The 25,094-nt window shown below is 45.3% G+C and overlaps 1 protein-coding gene across 2 annotated transcripts; it reads right to left on the bottom strand.

Moving 5' to 3' along the window:
• Positions 1–2,879: 2,879 nt before the first annotated feature.
• Positions 2,880–22,887, bottom strand: BOK (BCL2 family apoptosis regulator BOK). 2 transcript variants are annotated; one of them, XM_005440328.4, is made up of 5 exons: positions 22,204–22,881; positions 20,945–21,319; positions 16,877–17,005; positions 9,090–9,253; positions 2,880–4,027 (listed from the first exon to the last, which is right to left on the bottom strand). In XM_005440328.4, exons 2-5 carry the CDS (start codon positions 21,165–21,167, stop codon positions 3,902–3,904), a joined length of 642 nt encoding a protein of 213 aa, XP_005440385.1. In that variant the 5' UTR covers positions 21,168–21,319; positions 22,204–22,881; the 3' UTR covers positions 2,880–3,901. The 2 variants fall into 2 exon arrangements, with proteins under 2 accessions (XP_005440385.1, XP_055579735.1); XM_055723760.1 differs by having other exon boundaries at positions 3,885–4,023; positions 22,204–22,887.
• Between the last annotated feature and the right edge of the window lie 2,207 nt (positions 22,888–25,094).

The following is a 25,094-nucleotide window of genomic DNA, read 5'->3' as shown; positions in this document are numbered from 1 at the left end:
CTCAGGTTCCTCCAGGCTCAACTCTCTGACCTTGACGTTCCCTGCTGTACTAACACACAGGCCGCTCTCAATCTACAAAATACTCCATATCCACTAAAATACTTAAGATGCCATTTCCTCATCTCCAACCCTTTTTCCCTCCTGTGACTACCTCGGCTTCTCCCACACATCCATCTGGCCCCCACTGCAACACCTTCCTCACATGCCCCCATCCTGTCCCAGTGTGACAGCAAGGCAGGAGGCAGCAAAACTTGGGTGGATTTTATGTGTGCTGAGTGACTGCTGCCTAACAGGGTGAAAGCAGCCACGTTTCCCAGTGCTAAAAGGAGGTCTGTCCCCTGCCATTGTTACGACCACTGTCCTTTAGCAAAAGGGCATGAAATTGGGCAGTGGACTGAAAGGTGACTGGGGACAGGGAGCAAACCCCCTCAAAACAGTTTGTGCATAAGAACATTCAATGTGATCAAAACATCTTGAAAAAATTAAGGCAACTTTCACTACAAGCTATTTTCTCGAGCAGATAATTGGAAACACTAGGGAAAAAATGTGAGATAGCTAGTTTGGGGAGTTTCAGTCTTTGATGCTGGAAGAGGAACAACAGACAGGCTTGCAGTATGAAGCAGCATAATAGTACTAACCTTTGTACTTACATTTTTGGTTTTCTTTAATAGCTCAATAAATTAGAAGCACTCCTAGGAACTTCACCAATCATATAAAAGGAAAATGTTTATTGGGGTGATAAACAATGAACCCTGATGTCTCCCAGCAGGCAGGACTGGCCAAAAGAGAAAAGGGAAAAGAAACATCAGAGAACCACAGAACTGCTGAGATTGTAAAGGATCTCTGGAAGTACTCTGAAAAGCCTAAATATTACAACTGAAACTGAATGCAACACAAATACTTGACTGAATCAGGCCCAAGACTGTTGCTTCCCAAATGCACAGTGGTGTGCACAATTCTGCTGTTTATTTTGGTAGCAGGACTGGTGCTGATATGGTTATTGCAGGGGGAGAGAGAAGGGTAAAATATCAACCTCGTTTAACACTAAGTGCAAGATGGGCAGTAGAATTCTGCTCAGCTCCGGTACACATGTTGCAGGGACTAGCAAATGCAAAAAGAAAGGGAGAGAAGTCTGAAACCTATTTGTGAGGAGCTCCACCACTTCTTCCTTATCAGTAGTTTTCAGACGGAGTCTTTGTCTTCGTGCCTCTGTAACCCCCTCTCCACCCACACACATTCCTTTCCAGCAATGCTGCTTTATTTGGCTTATCATTGTCTTTTTGTTAAATCCACTTAATTGGTGCATTTAACTCTTTATGTTCCTTAATAGCCCCTCTGATATCACTTGTTTACTGAAAAAGCAGTCATAGCCTTAAGCATAACATTTCAAAACAATATCTAGATTGAGAAAAGTCTTGACAGTCCCAGTGTTCAACTGTGCTAGCTCCATTAACTCACATACACTTCATAAACCACTAGGCATGATACGGCAAGCTGGACTTTATGAGCTGCAAACCTGTCCAAGTCAAAGTCTGCACACAACCAGGGTATTTCCAGAAATACAAAGCCTACTTTTTCATAAGCTCCTTTAAAACAACAAAGCTGCATCCCTCTGCAACGAACTATACTGCTTTTACTGCATCTGTTGCAGATCAGAGGGGATCCTCTCTGTGCTGCTCAAAGTGTGATTAGTTTACCATGTATGCCAGATCTATCAGGAATCTAAGGAAGAAAATCCCAAGTGGGAGAGATGCCAGCAAAAAACCCTAACGCCAATATAATTATCTCAGGAAGTAAAAAACCCAAACATATTCCTTTGGCAATTTGGTTTTATTTGGAGAACTGCTGCAAGCTTTACACACACAAAAATGCGCCAAACTCAAGGCACCATCAGCTGCATCTACACTGGGAACTTTCTCAGTGTAATCCCCACCCAACTTTTAATAGTGCAGCCAAAGTCTGCTCAGACACTGCCAAAAGAAGCACACAGCTTCAATACAGAACAGGAGGCTTCTCCTTGGTGAGTCTTTTTGTTGGGGGCCTGGGGGACAGGGGGAGGTTGTCTTTTATGAGTTTTTCTCCACAAGAATTACTGTACTACTGCAAAAGTACTAGTATACTGAGACGTTAAAGCACCTTTCACTGCAGGTGTAATACTACAGGTAAAGCCGGGCCCAGAACCCACATGTCAAGGCACCAGCAGAAATGCAAAAGGCTAGACCAGTCAAAAGCAGGACTCTGCAAGGGTACAACCACCTACATATCCCTAAAATATCCCTCTGCCAGTGGTTCTGTTGGTCAGAGCACAGCACTACTAACACTAGCAGAAACCTGTCTTACAGATATAACTGGGGAAAAAAAGGCTTTCTTTTATTTATATATTTATATATATATATATTTATAGATATTCTCAAACCTGTTTGTAACTTCTGGATGGAAACAGTAAAGCCCCTTTAAACACAGGACATGAGAGGGAAATCGGGAAAAAAGCCAAAACCAACTGCAAAATCTCATATAATGCCACGTGTTCTTAATCCAGAACAGTGTTCTTGTGTGACACCATGTTCTTGCTCGGAAGCAAGGTACTGAGCAGGGTGTCTCCCATGAGGCTTTGGCAGAGAAGAGGCTCCATGGCCCTCCCCTGCTGAAGGCTGCAGGCCCCACTTTTGTTGGTGAAAGCAGCATCTTTCTGACATGGTAACAACATGGGTTAAATTCCTAGCATGAACCAGGCGAGTTGTAGATTTAACACATTAACATGTTCTACCAGGGGAAAAGCTGAAGTATTTTTAGCATGGCCTGAGTGTTTGTCTCTGCAATGTTCTGGCCTTTTTTGGAATTTTTAACTCTGGAAACAAATACAATACCCTTTGCAATAGTGAAACACCACCTATTGTCTTTTATTGTTTGCCACAAAGACAACTGCGAGTTGTACTTCTGGATACATTAAAGGAGAAACATAAATCAGCTACTTTTGACGCAGCTTTCCCCCTTCACACCAACCACCAGACAGTTCACTTACTGTTTCCTGAATTCCTACCCATGCCCCCCAGCCTTTCCTACTTACATGCTTAACTCTGACAAAATCCCAGTGGAATAAACATTTTTCTTCATTATGAAATTCAATCCCGAGTTGTTGCTTGAAGGCATTGCCCCTCGCTCTCCTGTTTGAAACAGCATGCAAGCGCAGTAAGAGGGGTCAACAAAACACACTTGCAAACTGCATCCCATGCAACTGCTCTCTAGTCCTGCCCCCTCACACAGTCACTCTGTCTGATTTCCATGGTATGTCAGAGAGAGGTATCTGATGTCAGTACATTTGTTTTTGTCACATTAAAAACCCACAGCTGACAATCCCCTCCACCATGCCGGGCTGGGGCAGAGCCCAGCAAGTCAAAAGTTATGTATAAAGGAGGAGATGGAGTTTAAGCACAAATGTAACAAGAAGAATCAATGCGAGTCTGAGGACTGAAAGCAGAATCACATTGAGTGAAGGAAGGACTCTTCCCCTCTATTTTCTATCCCATTTCAAATAATATCCCCTTCCTCCTCCCTTCTGCCTGTCACTAGTATAAGCATGCAACACAGCTGTGAGTAAAAGATGTATGACAGTCCACACTGCACACAGCTGCAATCAGTGTGCTCAGGGACTGGCAATGTCCACGCCACACACACAAGTCACCCAGCAAAACAAGACTCTTGAAAGGATTAATGGCAAGAGGCTCCTGTGGCTGCAAAAAGGAGACTGTGGTCGATCATCTGCTCCCAGCTGAAGGGAGAGGTGAACAAGCCTTTTGTTTGTCCCAGTTCTTCTCTTCCTCCTCTTCAGAGATTGCCATTACCACTGCTTCTGGAGTGGGGGAGGAGATGGGGTAGGAGGGTTGCACTTGGTGACTTGGATTCATCTCTCAGGCAGCAGGACAAAGAAGATAGCCTTGAGGAAGTGACCAAAGCTGCAAACAGCAGCCACGAGCCAGTGGGAGCGAAGGCTGGGGTCAGTATTCACCACACATTTTGTGATGTCTGCCTAATGAGGAGGGAAGAGAGATCATCAGAGAGATGCCCAGAACCACATCAGCCGCCGCAGCAGGCTCTCCCGACCCCACAAGCTGCAGCACTGCCCCACCACTGCTGCAGCACTACTTTGCCACACCATCAAGGCTCAAGAGCTCTGCAAAATACATTTTCTTCATTCTGCATCAACAAGGCAAAGTATCCTCCTTTTCAGCCACCCCTGGGGAAATAATGCTACAAGATTGTCAAGCATTTTCCATATTGAATAGTTGAATAAAAGAAACTTTCTTCCCCTGGACTAGGAAACCTTGGCAATGTCAGCATTCTCATCCTTTTCTGTAAAGCAAGATGCTTCCTAGAGTTTGTCCTGTTTAATATCAGCTCAAGTTGCTTGCACTTTTTGTCTTGCCTTAATGTTTTATTTGGAATTCATTCAAGCAATTTAAATCTAAAGCAATGCAAGCTTTGTTTGTGGAAATACGTATGCTGCCAGAGATGCCTCCCAGACGCGTGGGCCAGATTTAAAGATTGCTTGGGCAGCTGGTTTCAAGTATTAACAAGAATAGAAGCTGGCCTGCAATGTATAAAAAAATAACAACAGTCCAGCAAATTCATGAAGACAAGATCTCGGCTGGCATTGGGAGGAGAAAGTGGAAAATATCTGGAGGATACAGTGAACAGGTCAGAGGTGGAGAGAAAATTGCATCTTCTGGTGGGGGGAAGAAAGTTCTGCCAGCAACATAATTGAGTTTGTGGTAAACCTCAGCCTAGCACAAGGAGATACAGACTGTAGTTCTGTGACAGAGGGTGCACCATTAGCATATCAACTTGATGTGATTTTCAGAAACAGCTTTTGGGTGGCAAATGTGAGCAAGAATTGGGTCACAAGGAAGGCAAGTATTCATCAGCCCCAAAAGCTTTTTCTTTACAAGCTTAGTTCAGCAATCTTCCAAGCTTGTCTTCTGACACAAATCTCACTGCCCAGGCAGAGGGAAGTCAGACTTTCAACCCTGAGATGTTCCTCCTGTAAAATGGGACATAAGAGCTGCTAAATACTCCAATAATCTTTTCCAGTATTGTGTTCAAGACATGGGTGAGCCTCACTTGACCGACCTTGGCAATAATTAGAAGAAAACAAAAGGAGGATTGAAGGGACAAATCCCCATATCTGGTTAGCGAGTACAGCTGCACTAATGAACTCCATCATCACCTACAGACCAAAGGTCTGTTGACAGCAGCCTCAATAGCCTCCCACACAGTTCCAACAGTTCCTCCCTCACAAGGAAGTCTGAAAGGCTAGCACGCTGAATCACAATGAACTGCTGTTCTCTCAGGAGCATTAGGAGATGCTGAGCCCATGAATAATTGACAAGTAAAGATTGAAGGAGGAATGAATACAGGCACGCAAGGATGGGAAGAAACAGGATGACAGGAGGAAGCTGAATCAGCATATGGAGTGTCCTGAGGCTGAACACCAAGGTATGGAAATGTTGTTGCCTATAGCTACAAAAGCACAAGCAAACGTAGCAAGCAGCCAAGATAGCACGTAACAGAAGATGCTGCAATGTAGTACCTGTGGTACCTTTATTTGTATTATGGAGGAAAGTAAAATGGGTGATGGTTTAGTAAACTCACCCTGTTTGCATTTGAATAAAGCCTGAACTGATCCAGCCTGTCCAATTTTAGGGGCCTGCATGGTGTCATATTTAAAACACAGTTGTGTCGAGCTGTCTTTAGGCCAGAGAAGTCATGATGTGTAGGTACTTGTTTGAACATGTATTCAGATGTTAGGGTAGCTAATCAATAAAAAACCTAAACTCTGAAGGCCTCGTGAAACAGCACAAGGCCCAAAGATACACAACATGTTGATTATAGCTGCAGAGGGTTAACTTCCAGATGAGAAAGTGTGAACTCCTTAAAGCTGTGCTATGCTTTACCAAGGGCAATGACTTCACTGTGGCTAATCAAAGAGGAGCTGCCGACAGAAGCACTCACACATTTGTACTTGCTTGTTTAGATAAACAAAATCATTCTGCTGTTTAACAATTGCCTTAGCGGTTATCATCCAAATAAGCACAACTGATAAGGCACTGGAATTGAAAATTTCAAAGCTACTTAATAAAACAGGTCTTTGAGTCTTATGAGGCACTGATAAACTGTTGCAATGGCAGTTTGATCTTTGCTTGTTAATTATTCAAACAAGTTCAAGTCACATGCTCTTCTTTGTAGCAAATGTATTTAACAGCTGCTAAAAAAAAATCATAAATCTTCTATTCTACTGTAGAGCCACTACTGAGGCTGCAAACTCTCCCCAGGGAGAGAAGATGTCTCAAAGGGTTAAATGTTTCTTGTTTCTTCTAAGAGGTTTGTTTTGGGTTGGGCTTTGGGGGGTAGGGTCTTTCTCCACCCTATGAAGGCATTATGGGAATCTACTGCCAAGTGGAGAATTTCAAATGCCTTTCCAAGGTCTCCACGGTGGCTTTTCCAAAACAGCTCAGAGCATGGTGGTTCCTCTTGGCAGCCTCAACCTGAGCCGATGCGTAAGAGACTGGGGCCATGTGCACAGGGGAAACAAGGACTCCATGCCAAGACAAACCAACAGCCAGCCAAGTCAGGCAGCAGATGGAAAGGTCCCCACTACAGAGCTGTTTCGTCTGGCCCATTTGTGAACAAGGCTGGGAAATTTCACAGTACAGTACCCAGATCGAGAGGAAGAACGTTCAGGGAAGCACAGCACAAGATGCCAATAGGATTTGCAGCCCTTCCCCAGACTCACTTCTAGAGGAAAAATATCTCCTTGTTCCAGCCCAAAATTGCTGATAAGGGTACTGGAGACAGGCTATAATCAGGACAACCCAGCAGCTTTTACTGGCTTCCCTTTCTTAGGGCCAGATCCCAAGAGCAAGCAGCATAGGTTCAGCATCTCCAATAGAAATGTGCTGGCCATCCAAAGAGGGAGGATCCGCAGAAGGAGCTAGCAATGGACAGGACTTATCTCTTCAGCTGCAAAGAACCACTTCTGGTCTGGGAGTGGGTTCTGCGTGTTTGCTATGCAACAAACTTTCCAAAAATATCCGCTTGGAACTATCAAAACACCCTGTTTTGAACTCCAAGAATGCAATACAAAAATTAAACCAAGATGCTAACTTATCAGAACACGCATGTTTTACCAAAACAAAAAAAAAAACAGTTGGAAACTAGCAGGAGGCATGCTCCCATGCAACATTTCAATTTTAATGAAACTGGATTTTTTCCAAAGGAAAAATTGTTTCAGAGAATACATTTCAATCCACTCTACAGGTACCCAATTAAAGTAAGCCTCAGATGATACTGAGCCAGGAATTTCACAGGCAGGAACAGTGCTACTTAAACAGTCGCTTTCCCAGGATGTCCTCTTCACCTACCTCAGCACAATTATTTGTGTGGATGCAAAATTAAATAGATCAGGGCATTCAAATCAAAGGTTACTTTTCAGCCCAACTAAACAGTTCCCTGACTAGCTGGCCTCAAGATCACAGTTTTAGAGAAGGCAGGGATGATTTAAGCTGGCAATGACACTTCATAAATGCAAGAGATCCAAAATCAGAACAATGCTACTTTTCTAGTTGCCCTTCATCAAAAAGGTGCCTTCGCTCCTGGAGAAAACAGGTGACTGAATCAGCTACAGGCGCACCTGGGAAGCCTCAGTACAGAAAAGCAATGCTCAGTTTGGAAAAAGACATTCCCCTCTCCCCAGGTCTGTGCAGGGCAGGGAGCCTAACCATTTCCTGATGGCTCATGAATAAATACTGCCTTTTGGAAAGGAGGGAATGTGCTCCTGTGCCTTAGTCTGGAAAGAGTGCATGCCTTGGGAACAAGATGTCCCATGAGCTCAGTGGTGTCATATGGCAATATTTAGCTCCAGGCAGCATCTGCCAGGCAGTACACCAAAGTGCTTTTGGTTGTATCACTCAAAGGAGTGTCTATATGCTTGCCAGAAAGTCACAGAGATCCTGGTACATACGTGTACCACCCAGCTGCTAACTGCTAACATAGCCAAGCAGTCCTCTCAGTCTTCTGGGAAGGTCACTAGAAAAGTGTCAGCTGACCTAATGCATACAGGTCATCAAGTGCCTCAGTATGAAGTGTTCTGGGAAATACATACATTGTAGATGTGGCGTTGAGGGACATGGGTTAGTGGTGGACTTGGTAGTGTTAGGTTAACAGTTGGACTTGATGATCTTAAGGGTCTTTTCCAGCCTAAATAATCTGTGATTCTGTGTCTGGCTATTCCACAGCACCAAAGCCCTTGCTCTGAACCATCCTCCAGAGAAGTATTTCCCATTGGGTATCGAGAGAACCAAAGAAATCAGATGCTTAAAGCCATATGATATGGAGCACACTCCAACGCAGAGCAGCACTGTGTCTTACCCACAGCCTCAGAACAGGCCAGTGACAGAGCCACAAGCCCTCCTACTGTTGATGGGTGTTATGAGTGCCCTTCAGAGCATGTGTGCTACAATTTGAGCTATATCAGAAGTTATTCCTGGAGCATCATCAGGGTAAGGTCAGGGAATGGCACAAACTAATGGGTTTTAATATCCCTCCAATATTCCTGACGGTGGTAAGTCACCATAAATATAATAAGCTTTGTCTTGGAGAACAGGGGGGGCAGGTGAAAGGTAAATTAAGTTGGCAGGCCTGATTTTTTTCAGTTTCTAGAAAACAGCTGACGCAGAGAATGACCCCTGTTTCAGTCTCACACTATGACCAGCTGGCAGCTCTAGAGATGTTCAGGTCAGGAACAGAATAGGCCCTGGTGGGTCAAGATTGAATTAGTCTTGCACAGTTACACACGAAGCTGAGGACCAGAATAGCTGCTGTTGTTCAAGAACAGGACCACGAGGCAGTAACAGAGCTAAATGGAGTCTAGCACAAGTGCAAGTAGGACAGTGGTGGCCATAAGGCTGTGGAAGAGAATCTCATTCAATGGTTTTCCGCATAAAGCTGCAGTGGGGGCACTCTCACTTTCATTAACTGGGATGTTTTCTGGTCTGCATATGTTGAAGCAAGCTTCATCAGATATCATCTCTTACCCAGCCTCCTCTTCTTTTCAGCCATGTCACCAAGGTCTTGCGGACAAACTCTCCCAGGCAGTCTACGATGGTGTGAACCATGGCTGGCTGTGCATGCCGTACACAGTCCACTGCCAGCCCAGCTGCCACAGCATAAAGGGACACTACCTTGCCCCATGTTATGCCTATGAAAAGAAGAAAGGTCATTCAGATTTACACACGCACACATAGCTCAGTTCTGAATAATCAAAGGAAACAGCTCTCCTTCATTACATGTGCCCATGCTGCATGTGCGCAGCTCTGAGTTCAGGTGCAGCCACAGTTCTGCATGCTCTCCACCATGGGGGAAAAGAAATACTAGGGGACCAGGACTGGAGAAAATTATCCATCCGGAAAAGCAGAATTAAATGATCTGAGCTGGGCATAGTTTGACCCCCTCTCAGCACTGGGTGCATAGCTTTGGAGAAAGCAGTCCAAAGGCATCATCAGAATAGGGAGGATGTGCACCACTACGTTTTATATTGCCATTAACTCTCAGCCATGCACAAGCTGCACAGAAGGCAATTCAATTCAGAGTTTGAGCAACCTGGGTTTTTTGTCACCAGCACAACTCTTGTATACTCTTTAGACAAAGCATTCCTGTTTTTTCTAGATCAGACTGTTCCAATGTGACATGGAAAGCACACATGAGGTAAGCATCTTCAGTCAGTTCTACCATGACAGAACAGCAAAAAAGGGAGGCAAAGCTACAGGGCCAAGAGGGTTGGCATCCTCCTTGATGTAAGGAGTATGCCTTAATCTCCACCTGAAAACCGGGTAGCTTCATTGGCCACCCTGGCTACAATACTTAACATTGCATATCCTATCCCACTGAAGGCAGTGCAGAGACAGAGTGTAAGTCAGTTATCTAATCTCCCAGAAAACAGCCTTCCTGCTAAGCTGACCTGCCAGTAGTGAAGGTTCTATGGAAGTTGTCCCGGCAGCAGTCATCTTCCTGTTAGTGCTAGTGATAAGCACTCAAGCTTAGTTCTGGGTACCAGCCAGACTCCCTGGGTCTCCCCAGCACTTTGACAACACCACTGAGCATAAATCCTCCATGCTTAAACATTGCAGCCAGTGTCCCTCATTGGGCTTTTATGGGGACCAGTGACTTGGAAATGCAACCCTTCTGCAGCCTACCACAACACAATGGTGCATGGATTTCCTTTGGATCCTCTAGGAAGTTGATTTTCCCCCCTTACTTTATTATCTGGAATAGCGGTATTTGACAAGCATGCCGTGAAGTATTTTACAGTGTTAGGTCTCTATGGAATCTGCCCAAGGTCTCTCCTAAATGTAGCCAGAAGCCAAGTGAAGTTGCAGTATTTAAAAACCACACAAAGCCGTTCTTGCTGGGTTGCAGCAAGAAAGAAAACACGTGAGAGGGGAGACTAGTTCAGTCACTAGATCTAAGGACCAGAAGAGGTTAAACACGCAATCAGAAAAACTGGAAGTGCTCAGCAATCTATCAGCTAAGAAAGCAAACCCTTAAATACTATTTAAACAAAGTGAAGAGTCTCCCTCTTCCCTTCATTGCATCCCAGATCTCCAGGCACCCTGACCCATCTCTCTGGGATGGAGTTCCAGACTGCTCACACCTGTTCATAGTGCAGCGGAGCTCCTCACATTCCTTTAAAATACGTGCAGGTTCCAAAATCCTTCCACTTAGTGCCTCAAAAGGGACACTCACAGTAACAGTTTTAGGAATTGCTGGCTTTTTTTTTTTTTTTTTAAATAAAAAAATACTAAACTTTAGAGAAACTGTTCATATATCAGTCACAGGAATGGCTTGTTAGACTGAAAAAAATCCATTCAGTGTTCCACTTTTCCATTTTTCACTCATGAGTGATATAAGATCAAAATCTACAGATGATCCCTTTTGTGAGGCTCTGTAGCAACAGTAACATCAGTAGCTCGAGTTTCCTTTGATATCCTGTCCTTCATCAGCACTATGTCCAAAATCAGAGGAATTTATTAATATAGGCAAAACAGCAGTTATTCTTACACTGATTGTATTTTCTGAGTAGGCCCTGTGATGTCCATTCCCCAGAGCTGTCACTCAGGAAGTTCACTGCCTATGCAGTATTCACACTATTTATCTGCCTTTCTTACATTGTGTGTCACCATGACAGCCAGCAGAACGAGGCAGGAAAAGGCTATGAAACCAAATGAGAAAATACTAGACAGAGGGCTTCTCCCGGCAAGAAAGAAGCTGTCCTGTTGCAGGTCAATATGCCTCCACCCAGTGAAAGAGGCTTTAAGGGGTTACCTCTTGCTGATCACAATCTCCTGGACCAGAGCCTCAGCTGGCTTATACCCAGCTTTCATGTAAGTTGGTTTTTACAGTTCTCCATCCCTGAAAAAATGTGGCTCCTTACATCTCAAGTTACATGAACCAAAGTTATCCAAAATTCCAGGGAAGAGTTCACTGGCTTATTGCCAAACTTTTGCTGACAGCAGTCTTTCTTAAGTATCTGAAGCAAGTCCATCAGCTTTGAAATATTTACATGGCAGTAACTAAGACTGACTCAGGGCTGAAGCCACCCTGGTAGAGAAAAACAGCTGCAGTCTAGATCGACTTTGTTTTAAACCCAAGTTTCCCTTTCCAACAGAAGAAAAATTTATCCACAACCTATGAAAAATAAAGGATCAATAAACCCCTGATTTCCCTAATACACAGGAAAGTAGTTTGCTCTCCAGACATGCCAGTCCAGGCAGGGAGGATGGAAAGAAAGCCTTTCAGCTCTGGCTTCCCTGCCAAGGTTGCTGTGTAGTGGTGCTTGCTGCAGGACTCGCATGAGGCGAATGCTTCCCCAGCACAGGACCTCTCCCTTTCACAGGGACAGCAGAAAGAAGGCAAGCTGTTGACAGGTGCTTATCGTGGTGATGGATGTGAAGGGCTCAGCGGTCACTTCCCATTATGCTCCTCTCTACAGAGCATGCCTATAAGGGTCAAATCAATCTTTCAGTCTGCTTTTCCTGCTAGCAGCAGAGCTGGGCCATGGATGTGGGAGAAGAGGAAATATCCTCCTGATTTCTTTGCATGGTAACTCCTGTTGCCACTGCTAGAGGCAGAAGATGGACACAGCTGGCTGGGCTCCTCACCCGAGACAGCAGGTACAGCTGATGCTCTTGTTCACACAAGATGTTGTAGGGGAGGCCTGAAGCAACGGGAGAGCAGACACTCTCTAGACAGCTGCTCTAGACCAAAGCTGGGCCATGCCTGTGGCCAGTACCCCTTCCCCAGAGGGGCTCCAGCAGCTGCCCAACTCCAGGCAGGGCAGGACAGGGGAATAAGCCACAGCAGTCCCTACCTGCACTTTCCTAGGACACCAGCCCCAGTAACTTTTCTCTCTCAAGGACTCCCTCAGCAGGAGCAGAGGAGCACAATCTATTGAGAGGGCAGTGCTTCTGACCCCTGCGATGGCCAGGCCAGGGTCAGGATGACTCTAGCCTGATGCATCCCTAGGCATAAGCTGGAATTGCATCTGGCTAGCGCACATGAGCAGAGAAGACACATCATCTTGCATCAAATTCCTCAGAATGTCTGTCTGCCATCCACATTGGGTGAAACGGGCACTCATCGCTAAGCCAGGCAACCTACTCACAGCTTCCCACTGCACAGACTAGCGTGCACAGGGGCTAACAAGAGGAAATGGGAAACTGGTCCAGAAAGGAGTGACCAAAACACAGAAAGCTCTGAAACTTCTGCTCACAGAGATGAAACAAAAGGACACGGAAAAAGTGAAAAGCTGCTTGGAGTGCTTTTTAAAAAATAAGAAATACAACTTGCAGATTCAAGGCCAGTCATGGAACTGAAGGTATGTAAACACTGGCAAACACAGGGGAAAACAAATTAGCAGGAGAGGACTCAAAAGTGTTCCTGGCGCTTATCAGCTTGGCTGGCCCAGGGGAGAGCTCAAGAAGCTGTACAGAGCTCACATGACTGTACAGTCTCTGAGCACCACACTATCCAAGGTTACTAAAATAAATTTCCCTTTGCTCCACTCAGCATCAAAGCCTAACTTGCAAATCAGACCTGGTTCTCCCAAAGAGAAACATGATCAAGCGCTACATTTCAACAGCTGGCAGAATACAGCCAGTCACAATATAGTTTCCTTTGATGGAGAGAAAAAAGCCAAGAAGGATATGCATAAGGCATGAAGCTCAATTCATAAGGCCTAAGGGATGAGGAAGCAGTGGGATGCATTTCTAACAGCATTTGCTCCTGTAGGGGAAAGTATTTTCACCTGAGAACCCATTAGTCATGCATCCCTGTTCTGCAGGGTTCACTTCGGCCCAAGCACTCTTGGTTAAAAACTGTTGAGAGCCCAAACTGATACAAAACCAAGAAGAAAGCTTTTGGAGACCCCTCATGCCTAGCAGCTCTTACCAACTGGAGGAAACTGTTTCCTTTAGGAAAGGAAAATGCATCTCCCTTTTTTTTTTTTTTCCCCACCAAATGACCCTTTCCTTCTGAGATTTATTTAAACAGCTAATGTAAATGCCAGCTCAGCCAGGCCCCAATCCAAAGCCTGTTAAAGTCACTGGAAAGTCTCCTGCTGGCTGCAGAGCAGCTTTGGGCCACACACCAGAACCAGTGGTATTGTCACAGAGGTGAGGCTGCTGCAGATCCTTCAACATCCAAAGTAGGTCAGGGCTCTGGGATGCCAGTCTCCACAACTCCACAGAAGGGCTCTCCTCACCCTGAATAACCAACAGGTTGTATGGGAAGAGTGAAGCAAAATACATCTTGAGCCTTGCCGTGCTCTGTGACCTGCTCACTTTCTCCCTATATTTCTCCCTACATAGGGTCAAAAACTGTAAATCTTGCTGTAATTTGGATTCAAGTTGTCCTTGCTACACCACAGAGAAAAGCCAAACCTGAGACAACTGGAACAGACAATGCTCTGAAGTCAAATATGGTACAAGGTATGTACTCATGCACTGGGACCAACAAGGATGCCAGATGTCATTGGTCTTCCCTTCTTGAGAGCTCCATCTAGGGCCTGTTCTTAGTTAAGACTTGACAGTGTGGCCAGGAAGTGAACGCAGCCAGAGCTACAGTGTGAAGACTCAAAGCCATACCAGTGTGTGAAAGAAGCCCATGTAAAAGATTAAGAAGAAAACCCCTCCAGGGAAATAGGGTCAAAATCCCCCACACCCTTGCTGGAACGGCATTGCGAGTGACTAGTGGGGCTCCCCAGACTATCTAGGCACTGCAGTGTCAGACTGTAGCTGTTTTCTTAATAAAGTGGATGGTGAAAAACAGGCTGAGATGCTTTAGCCATTGGTAATTGGCATGAAAACTCAGACTGCACTTGAGTCCCTGGTTTCCTTTGCTCAGTAAGAGCCTCTTTCCTTCGCACTATGAAAAAAAAATAGGAATGAATGTCTGGCTGCCACAGCCAGCTCCAATTTACTGGATTTATCATTAAATGCTGAGTCTTGAGACTGCAGTTGGGATCCAGGAATGTTCAAAATCAGCAGACTCCCCCGCCTCTGCCACACAGCAGCCTTCCAGCAAGAGAAATTACAATAAATGAATTGATCAAAGCAATTGAACACATGGCCCCAGCTTCATACTCACAGGTCATCCTGTTAGTTGCTTGGAGGCAGAGATGAGAAAGCAGGAAAAAAAGGAGCATGCAGAGCACTGGAAAGTTCTGAATCCACCCCATTTGCAGCCAACCAACTGCCAGCCATTTATGCAGCATGGTATCCCCAGATACAGGGCAGCACCAGCAACAGAGCTTGAGCCTGGGCTTCTATCATGTTCCCAAAGTCTCCAGTATCGTCAGCCTTAAAGGGCTGAATCCAGATCCCATTCATACCACACTGAAAACCCGAAGTTTAGAACCAAGAGTTACAATTTCTAGCTTTACTTTCAACAAAAACATTTTAAGCCATCCATGCTTTTCACTTGACTCCTGAGCTGAGAAGCTGGAGAACACCAAAAAAATGCAGGTCTCAATGAATCTGTCAGTATACAATGGTGAGAGCAGGACTCCCAGAAGCCAGCAGGGCTTTCTCCCCAACATCATGCTTATGCAGCATAGCAGCAACAAAGTCTGCTCCACCTGCAGCTATCCACCTTTCTGGCTTAATTCCCTGTGTCACTTCAGCTTTGGAGGTGGGGCCATTCTGATGTAGTCAGCTATAGTCGTCTAAGAAGGTAAACTACTTACCTGCAATGCAAATACCGGAGCCTGCAAACTTGACCATTTTTCTGTAAGTCTTGATGCAAGTAAAGCTCAGCACTAAATGACAAGACAGGGCACCTGCACTTTGAAGACAGCCACACTCAGATATTCCTGCCACACTTGCCCAGCTCTCTTGCTCAGAGAGCCCATATGGTCTCCTCCCAAGCCAGCGCAATGCAATGGCAATCTGCATTCCAGGTATACTCTGAAGGATGCTGAGGGCTGCAGTGCTAGCCACAGAATCCAGTTCCATCCATCTCCTATCACACTGCATCAATCTCCCTGATCCAGGGAGTAAATCTGCCCTGCTCAATCTGCCAGTAGCCCTACTTGAGGAGTCCTTCTCAGAGATCTGTTTTGTCATCTGTTGTGATCCTGGAGAGGATCTGTGATCTGTACGACAACACACCAAATCTGAAGTCCAGGATGTCAGCACAGGGCTTCTCCAGGGTGTCAGTGGTTCCCGTGCAGTTCATATGCATAAAAAGCACAGCTGATTGTGAAGATAAAAAAAGTTTTGAGTGAGGAACCCTATCTGAAAGAAAAACAGAAACCTGGACTTCTATCCTGTAGCAACTACTCCCAAAGTAACAAGCATCACTGTCTTCTGCGACACTTCCTACGTCGATGTCACTGGATCCAGCGCTTTCACACTACTATGCCACTAGCAAGTAGTTGTCTGGTTTTTCTCCTTTTTTTTTTTTGTTTTGTTTCCAGTCTCTAACATCTACTGCCCCTTCCACGGACAACACAAGACGTTGCAGAAAATGTATGACTGTGTCACATGTCAGGACTTGCCCCACATAAATCACTACGTAAAATGTTTCTCTTTCCTTGATTCCCACAGACTGCATTCCCAATTGGACAGGGACTGTTTTCAGAGGAGGCTGAGGTTCCCTTGCAGGAACATAGCACAGAGCATATCTTTGCTTTTGACAGTCATCTCTGGGATCAGTCAAACAGAAAGGAACATTCATGTCTAAGCAGTGAGAAAGCTCAAAGCACCTGCTTGTCCGGAACAGCTAGCCTTGAGGGCCAAGACTCTCAGAGTATGAGAAAGGAGAAGCAGCAACTGGAAGCAGCAGGCTCCATGGCAGTTCTGGCTACTGCTATGGGAAAGGAAGCCAGAAAGAGAGGAACTCCCTTGTGATGAGTTGGTTCTGGCTCCTAGCATCAGCAGCATGAGCTGGAACAAGGCAGACTCCCATGTAATGAATCTTCTCCAGTTGCCAATGGTGAGCAAAGGAGCTTGGAATGAGTGACCTCCCTGTGCAATGAGGTAACACCACCTCCTAATGAGGAAGGGCAGGAGATGCCTTCTAGAATGAGTGAGAACCTGCTGGGAGGATATAATAAAACAAGGCATTTCCCTGCCAGAACAACAGAGTATAGAGGAGCTCTCATTAAATCATTAAAGCAGGGCACACTGCCAAACTGCTCACAGCCCTTACAGAAACAAGGCCCCACCTTGCAGGCAATCCCAGAAGCATCCCTTCTCTGAGAGAGGTGGTTCCATCCTGTTCCTTTCTGCCCAGCCCCATCTACATACCTGTCACGGCACAGTACCTGCAGTGAAAATCTGCGCAGCTACTGCCAGGAAGGCATCCATCACCACCGTCTCTGAGTGCAGTGAGATGTTCAATTGGCGGGCAATATTCCGGTAGACGTTGGGGCGAATATATTCCAGCTCATCCCCTGGAAACAAACAGTCAGGAGTCAGCAAACAGAACACCGAGTCCTGCTCTCACTGTGTAGCCATTACAGCTGGAGCCACCCCATGCATCCCTTCAGCCAAAAAGACCTAGCCCCAGGTCCACCTTAGTTTAAAGAGGCAGCAGAGTGCTTCGGGTCATTTAGATGCAACCCCCTGCCCCCTGCATCCTGCTCTCCTAACATCATGTGCCTGGGACTTCTAAAGGGAGTGGGGACAGGTAGTGGCCCTGTATCAGTGGTGTGGCTGCAGTAATCCCCAATATGAATGATGTTTCCAGGCTGGCTGCCTGCCTTTCCTCCAAAACAGGAGACAGGTCTCATAAGCAAAGCCATCTCATTTTTCCTCAGAAGTGAAAAGGAGGCATGTACATCTATGTAAGCTTTTGAGAGATACATCCTTTCTCAACATCCCATCAGACTTGTACAAAAAAGCCTCAGGATGAGAGCGACTCAAGAATGCTGGAGGCTGTTGAAAGCCAAGGATCCACCCAGAGCTGCACAACATTAGTTGAGCAAAGAGATTATCAGCCCAGCTGTTTTAATGCTCACACAGGCACTGAGTGATGCTCTGGAGTTCTTTCTCTCCTCCAGATGGTTAAAGTGATACTCGTTTGCCTGGCTGAGCCCTCAGCAACAAGGTTCCTGACACACACACAGATACGTGCTTTCACCTCCAGGTTGTTTTCTCCCCAGCTGGAAAATGGTTGAAGGTGTTAGGCTAGCTTGAAGACCAAGATGGAAACACCAGGGACAAGGAAAGAACGCCTCCCACAGGTTTGAGCTATGGAGCTTGGGTCACAGCAGTAAAGCTTTTCCTCTGGAGCAAAACCATTTTTGAAGAGCAGAATTAATAAAGCCTAGTTCTCCAATGGATTTATCTCTCTGTAGGGGTTCACAGATATTTAATGAGGGTTGCACAGCTGCTGTAGGAGCACGACATGATGCAAACATTGTATGGGACCAAGGCCCTTTGTGCATTGAGAGTCCTATTTGGTTTAGATTTAGGACACACTGTGTCCTTTTCCTGAACAGGGATGCTCTGAAGCACCCAGGGGAAGAGGTGAGCTGTCACAACAGTTTTACATCCCACTGCAAGACCCAGATGACTTGTCCCAGTCAGAGGGCAACTGATCCTACTGAAAATTTCATTTGTATGAGAGCTAAAAAGGAAGATGCCACCCCAATCAGGAGCTTGTTGCAGAGTCATCAGCTACTGATCTTTAATTCATTTAACTGGAGCTTAGCACAGCACAGGCAAAGCCCTGCTCTACAGAATTCTGCAGACCATCTCTCTACGCCCTTTGTGCGTGTGGGATTGTGGCAAGAGGAAACCCTGCCAACACATGGTCAGCTCTGATAAGAGGAAACCTTACTTGCATTACTCAACAGCTGCTTTCTCCTGCAGGGAGCACACAAGCTTCCGGCTAAATGCAAGGAAATGGGGATAGCCCTGCCTGTGGTTAGCCAAGAGGGAGGCACGGGAAGTTGGGACAGCACTTGGTAGCCTGCCACTGTTACTGCTTTTAACAAGCAGTGCCTGGAGGCCCCAGATGAGATCAGGTTTTGGTTGGAGGCACACATGCTGTTAAAGAGATCCCTGCCCTGCAGCAACGCACAGGGAAACAAGAGGATTCTTGGTGTGGAAGAAAAGCACAGGAAAGCAGTCCTGGGCTCAGGGAGACTCCCTACCCTGGCAGCCTCAGGACCTCTCCTGCAGTACGTTACATTGGTGGCAGTCATCAGTGTCCACATTCAGATGCCTAGATGTGCCCTTTGCAACATTTAGAGCAATTCCCGTGCTTCTCCTTTTTCTTCTAGTAGTCACAGAAGAACAAGCAGGGCAGCAGTGACCGTTCCCACATGCAGCAGCTCAGCGCGACAGTGAAAGGGCACTTGCCTGGGCCTTGGCCAGAGGATAGACAAATTCAGATAAAAGAAACATCCGACACATATGGTAGGTTGGTCTGGGGTGTCTCATTTGGCCATACCATTAGTTTTTACCACCTCTGACTCACTGGTTAGCTGCTAAGCCTCACTGAGCTGATGGGCTTTTGCTCCCCAAGACTGCATCTGCCTCTGTCCAGCACCTCTGGTGGCTCATCAGAATTTCTACATGAAGAGGGCTAGGAAATACTCCAACTTCTCATCTCCACAGGTTTGTCAGCACTATCATGGAGCAAAAACTGGTCTGGCTTGTTGCACTGCTTAGAAAGCAACTAAGGACTACCTTTCCTGGCAGGTGGCTGGATACCACTCAGCCTTGTACTGGTTACAGCAGCAAAAGGGAAGAGAAAGGGACAGGCCATGTAGCAGGCAGAGCTCCTGGACAAACAGGATGGAAACAACTCTTCATCTTAATAAGGAAGATTGCTCATCCCTCTTGTTGCATGGGTACCACATGGTGCACTCCAGATTTGCTCAGAGAAGGCACCAAGTTTCTGGGACTATCAGCCAAATCTTTCCATCTGGACACAAATATATAAGAGGAGAGTCACCCAGAAGACTTATCCAATCTGCCACCTGCTTGCTCTTTAACACACTCCTGGCCACCCACAGAAGATCTGGCTGAAAGAAAACAAACCCCAACCCCCAACACAGGCAGAGAAGAAATGGAGGACAAAGAGGCAATTAGACTGACAGAAGAACAAAAGAAACCCCAAGACCAAACAACCACTGGAAACAAACATAGAAGTCAGCATAGGAGAGAAAAGGTGAAAAAGAATGAATGAGAAAAAAAAAAGTCAGTTAAAAGAAACGCAGCTATGCCTTTAAAAGAAATTTGGGATAATATCAAACAAAAGTAGAAAGAAAGGGAAGAGGGTGGGGAAACCAGCCTGGTCCTGATTTTGGTAAGGCCTAACTAAAGGTCACTTCAACAGACTTATTTGAACTTCAGTGTAATTAAGTCAGATGTAAATGCTAGTGGTAGTTTCCAAGTCAGATGTGAACTAATATACCAGCCTGCAGCCAAAGAGGGAAGTTGGAAGCAACTTCCAGGAATGAGGGTGTTGGAATTCCAAAAGACAAACAGCTAGACTTGAGCATGCAGGAGGCTAAAACCTAAAGCAAAAGGCCAGGCAACTGCCAGCATTTAGAGGGTGCTCTGGTACAAGCACAACTCCAGAGCATGTCTTCATGTAGCAGCCTACAGGCATAACCTTCAAATTGCTCTGCGATTTGGCAGTCACCTGGCCATGATGGGGACTGACTAGTTTGGGCACTGAATGGCAGTGTATGCCAGGCAACATCAGCCAACTCTTCCTTGTTCCAACAAAAAGCAAGAAAACTCAATTCTTGCTGAATGGTTAAAGTAGGCAAAGGAAAATTAAACACACTGTCAATACACTGTCACTGAAAACTGGCTTTTATAAAAACTCAATGCACATGACCGAAGCAACTACCCTCAAATTAAACATCCTTGTGGCTCGGTGAGCAACTGACAAAGCCCAAGTCTAGAGATAGCAGTACTCTACTAGATGCCAGCATGGGTTGCATCGCGGCAGCCAAGTCACCTGTGTCTGGAGAAAACACTGCAAGACCTGTTAAAATGCCAAGTTGAGAAAGACTGCTGAAACTCCTGTGAAAACTGTTACACAGCTGGAGTCTTATGCAGGTAAAATTAGTTTGCTGTTGGGCTTTCAGGGACTGCATCATGCTTTTAAGTTGTTGCACGTGCTCAGAAAAAAAGTAGCTCTGCAAAAACACTGTGCTGAGCATTGTTCCAAGTGACTGAGGAAATGCAAGTAAAGGAGCTGTTTAGGGGAGATCAGCAAAACCAAATCTAAATGCCCAAAGCAGAGAAGGAAAAACTCTATATCGTCACATGAAAAGTCCCTTGGCACTCATCTGTTCCAGAAACCTTAGTCTGGTCTGATTTGCTCCACATAGTTTCAGTTCCCACTCATACCTGCAGGGACTTACCTAGTCGCAGCAGTATGGTGGACACCTCGGCCAGCTTACCGCCAGGTACTGGTGCATTGTATTCGGGTTTGCTCCAGCTGACACCTGCTCGAATTAGCCTTGAATTTATGTAGTCTCTGCAGAGAGCCTTGGCTTGGGACACAAGCTCCTTGTCAGTGGGAGACCTGTCAAAAACCTCCATCACCTCTGCAGCAAAGACTGAGGAACGGCGTAGCACTTCCATCCTTGGCTGCTGAACCCACACCTCAGCACACACTTGGAAGGCTGAGCCTGTTCCTTAGATGAAAATCTGCAGGAGCTGTGTAGTAATCCTCTGGTCTCTTGGTCTGTCACAGCTCCAGCAGCTATACTCAAAAGGCCAGTTTTTCATTTTACCTGGTGAATAAAAGCATCTGTAAGTCCTCTATCATTGCAAAGATGTGAAACAAAAGCACAAGTATTATATCTTACAATTATGCTAAAGTCAATAGTACTGTATTTGCAAAACATCTGTCTCTGTGCAGCTTACAGACAAGGGGTAAAGTCTTGTTTTTCAGCTACTCTGACTTCCACTGGCAGTGTGACCCACAGAAGGCAGTTTTGAACTATCAAGGTGTTTCCTCTTTTCCCATTCAGATTCAGCAACCCTAGAATTAGTCCTCAGAGAAACTAGATGGTCAGACCAGGGAAACAACTCATAGAATGTATAGACAATCTCAGCTTGTTTCAATTAAACTGGAAAAAACCCCTGAATTCCAAATACTAGCTACAGTAACCTCAACCAGATGTCAACAGACATCCTAGCTCCGTAGGTCATGGATCTCTCTGAAGAAATGGCACTGTTGAAAGAGCAGGGGTACAGGAGCATTTGAAATGTCTCAATGGAGACAGTTTACCACATTCTCAGTTTAGGTTTTGGTTCTGCCACTCCTTTTCTCTTTTTCTTCCTCCCCCCGCCCCCCCAAGCAACATGCATACTACTTCTTGAGAATCTTCAGCAATAGCAGAGAAAGCAAAACAAAAACCCCCAGATTTTAAAAAAGTTTTCAGGTGTGAATGTCTAAAAAGAAAACTCAAAATTTCTTCAGAGGCACCTGAATTAATCTGTTGATCTGACTTCTTAACCTAGTGGTGCTTTTGAAGTCAGTCAGACCAGTCTTTATTCAGATGTTAGTATATGTATTTTTCAGTCCCCAGTTTTAGACATCTACTTACAATAAGGACTTCAAAACAAAATAAAGCCGGTTATTTTTGTTTGTCCTGAAGAAAAATATATTTACCTCTTACGTTGCACTTTTCCCCCCTCAGTGATTTCTTTTGGGGTTTGATTTCATGTTTCTTTGGAAGATCTGCATCAATGAACACCTGGTTAAGGATTCATAGGATACTGTCACACTTCTCTGGAGAGCACCATCCTTCTCTGGCACGCTCTCCACAGGGCTCTCGCGCGGTGCCTCCTTCCCCAGCTCTGCCAGCCTCACATCCCGACTGCACTCCACCGGGATCCTAGGGGCTTGCTCAGCGGCTTTTAAGGGATCCAGGCGGCAGAGGAAAGCTTCTAGCTTTAGCCTTGTAAGGAAGATGAAATAACCGGGAGGTGGGGTTGCAACGCTTTCTCCTCCCCTTCTCTCTTAAGGAGGTTCTCCGTTGTTCCGCTGTCAGCGCGCAGAGGCTTCATTCAAGGACTCTTCGGGGTGGCGGTAGGAGCGTAACTGCTGGACGAGGTTACCTCATGTACCAGTCAGCGATGAATGCACTGCTGAAACAGGAATAGCTCCTGGTGAATTTCCATGTCGGCTTTTACAGAGTTGATGTTGGCCAGTCATTTTCATATAGTAGCCGAGCTGGAGAACTGCAGGTTGTCATATTTCAGTGGTCAGCTAGTCATACCAATTCCGTGCAAAAAGATGGAGGCGATTAACAGACAGGCACAGCTCGGGGCTAAAGCAAGTGGTGCTTGCATCCTCACCAACTACAAGCAGTCTCGTTAAAAAAAAAAAAAACAAACAAAAAACCCAAACAAAAAACAAAACCCAAAAAACACCCAGTGGGTTTGTTGATAGGAAATAGTTTTACCAGAATGAAGTGTTCTTCAGGAACATGTCAATTTTGTCCAGTGTGGTGAGAAAACTAACACAAAATTTAAAGAAAACACTTCAATTGGTTCCTACATACTTAGAAATTAATTCCCTATCAACTTCTTGTTGCAACATTATCATATTAACGCCACAATGCTGAATAATACTGTTTCAACTCAACAGACCACATACAAACATTGCCTTTTTGTGTTATGATTTGAAACAAAAGAAGTTTTAGAATTAGACATTTCCTGCAGACAAGACATTCTACCAGCTCAAACACAAATCCCGCCCCCCCCCCCCCCAACACATAACTATTTGTAGGTTAATGACTGGGTACATAGCATGTTCAAAATACAGCCCTTCCAAAAGGAGGTCAGAAGCAAGAAGAAACTGTTGCCACCTCTTGCTTGTCACCTGAGAGAAAAGAGAGGCAAGTATACTTCTCTAAGGTGATCACAAAAAAACCCAAGCACAGCCTGCACCACTGTCAGTCTCAAAACTGAGGGATAAAAAAGAACAAGTGAACTGCATGAAAATGCCTTATTATATGATGTGTCAAATGCCCTGGCCAGCATCCAACACACACACATGCACAGGCTTAACACAGAGCATATGTTTTCATCTGCCATTAAATGGATTGCTGGAGACTGCTTTGCTGTGTTGGGAAGAGGGCTGTGGTAAAGTCTCTTCTCCCTCCGGTGACAGATCCTCTTTCTGACCTGTTTGTTTTCTGTGAAAGGAGCAGGGTTAAGGAGAGGTAGGTGTATGCAGCAGTAGTCCACTGTTACCCCAGCATAGCTAGATATGATCATGTTAAGATGACAATAGTGACTGTGCATCTCCAGCACCAGAAGTATTTGCTCAAAGATTCTCTCAGAAATTTGTTTTTATCCACTAGCCTTCCTCAAATTTAAATACAGTCACTATAGACAGAGGACCATCCCATAGAAGCTCCAGAGATCCTGTGCTACTTCCCATCCCTAACTCACCCCTTCTCTGCAGGGTGTGCCTGATGGTCTCTTGGAAAATCATATTTTTGTCTTTCCAACTTTGATGGCTGAAAAATCATTAAAAATTATGTCTTAGCTTCCTGCAGCAGCTGACAGCTTGATAGTCCTGTTTAAACTGTCCCTATTCAGTCAAGCTAAGAAACAAAGATGAATGCTTAAATATCAGTATTGCTTAACTAATAATAATGTTTCCCAGAATTCTGGCAAATATGCAAGTGCCACAGTGCCTCCCAGCTCTCTGCAGGTGCCAAACCCATCCCACGTGTTTCCTGCCCGACTGTCACAGCATACAGCACCCCCTCAACTTCCAACCTACAGCAAAGATACAAAGACTAGAAACATGAAGGCTGTGTATAACAAACTAAACATTGTCTAAAAAACCCCTAAACAGTTCATGGTATTCTACCTATATTATTTATACACTAGAAGTGTAGCTTCACACTGAAAGGCAAGTAAAGTATCACCTCTGTAAGTAAAAATAGATGAAACCACAGCATAGAGTGCTGTGCTGATGACAAAAGAACAGGGTGTTAAAATCCAAGGAGCTCTCAGTGTAATTTGAGCCCTTTTCCCCATAGTATATTTAGGCTACAACACTAGGAGGCTACATCTATACTGGAAAAACCCTTGTGGCAAAGGAGAATCAGGAAACAGTGCCGAAACAGCTTATATCACCAAAAACCACTGTTCACAGTGTAGCTGTTACTGGCATGACAGTGTTCAGGCTGGAATATCAGGATCCAGACCACAGCTCCTGCCTATCTCTGATGGGGTGAACAAAACAGCTTGGAGCATTTATTTAGTAAAACCAGAGGACCACAGAGATATGACTACATTTATAAGTATGCAAAGTGGAAACAAACCCTGGAGAAACCACATCAGCAAGAACACAGCAACAGTCTAAATGTGGACAGCTTATGCTCCGTATTAAATAGTTTAACCATTAGAGAGGTAAGCCTCTTGGAAGGGCCTTTCAACAGTTGCAGTGGAAGCAAAATAGCTAGCTACATGTGAGCACACTAAGCTTATGAAAGGGCCTGCATGGTATGGTTTCTTGCAATAGTATGAGAATAACCCTGA

Source organism: Falco cherrug, chromosome 11, assembly GCF_023634085.1.
Source record: "Falco cherrug isolate bFalChe1 chromosome 11, bFalChe1.pri, whole genome shotgun sequence".
NCBI lineage: Eukaryota > Metazoa > Chordata > Aves > Falconiformes > Falconidae > Falco > Falco cherrug.
This window is presented reverse-complemented; position numbering and strand designations above follow the sequence as displayed.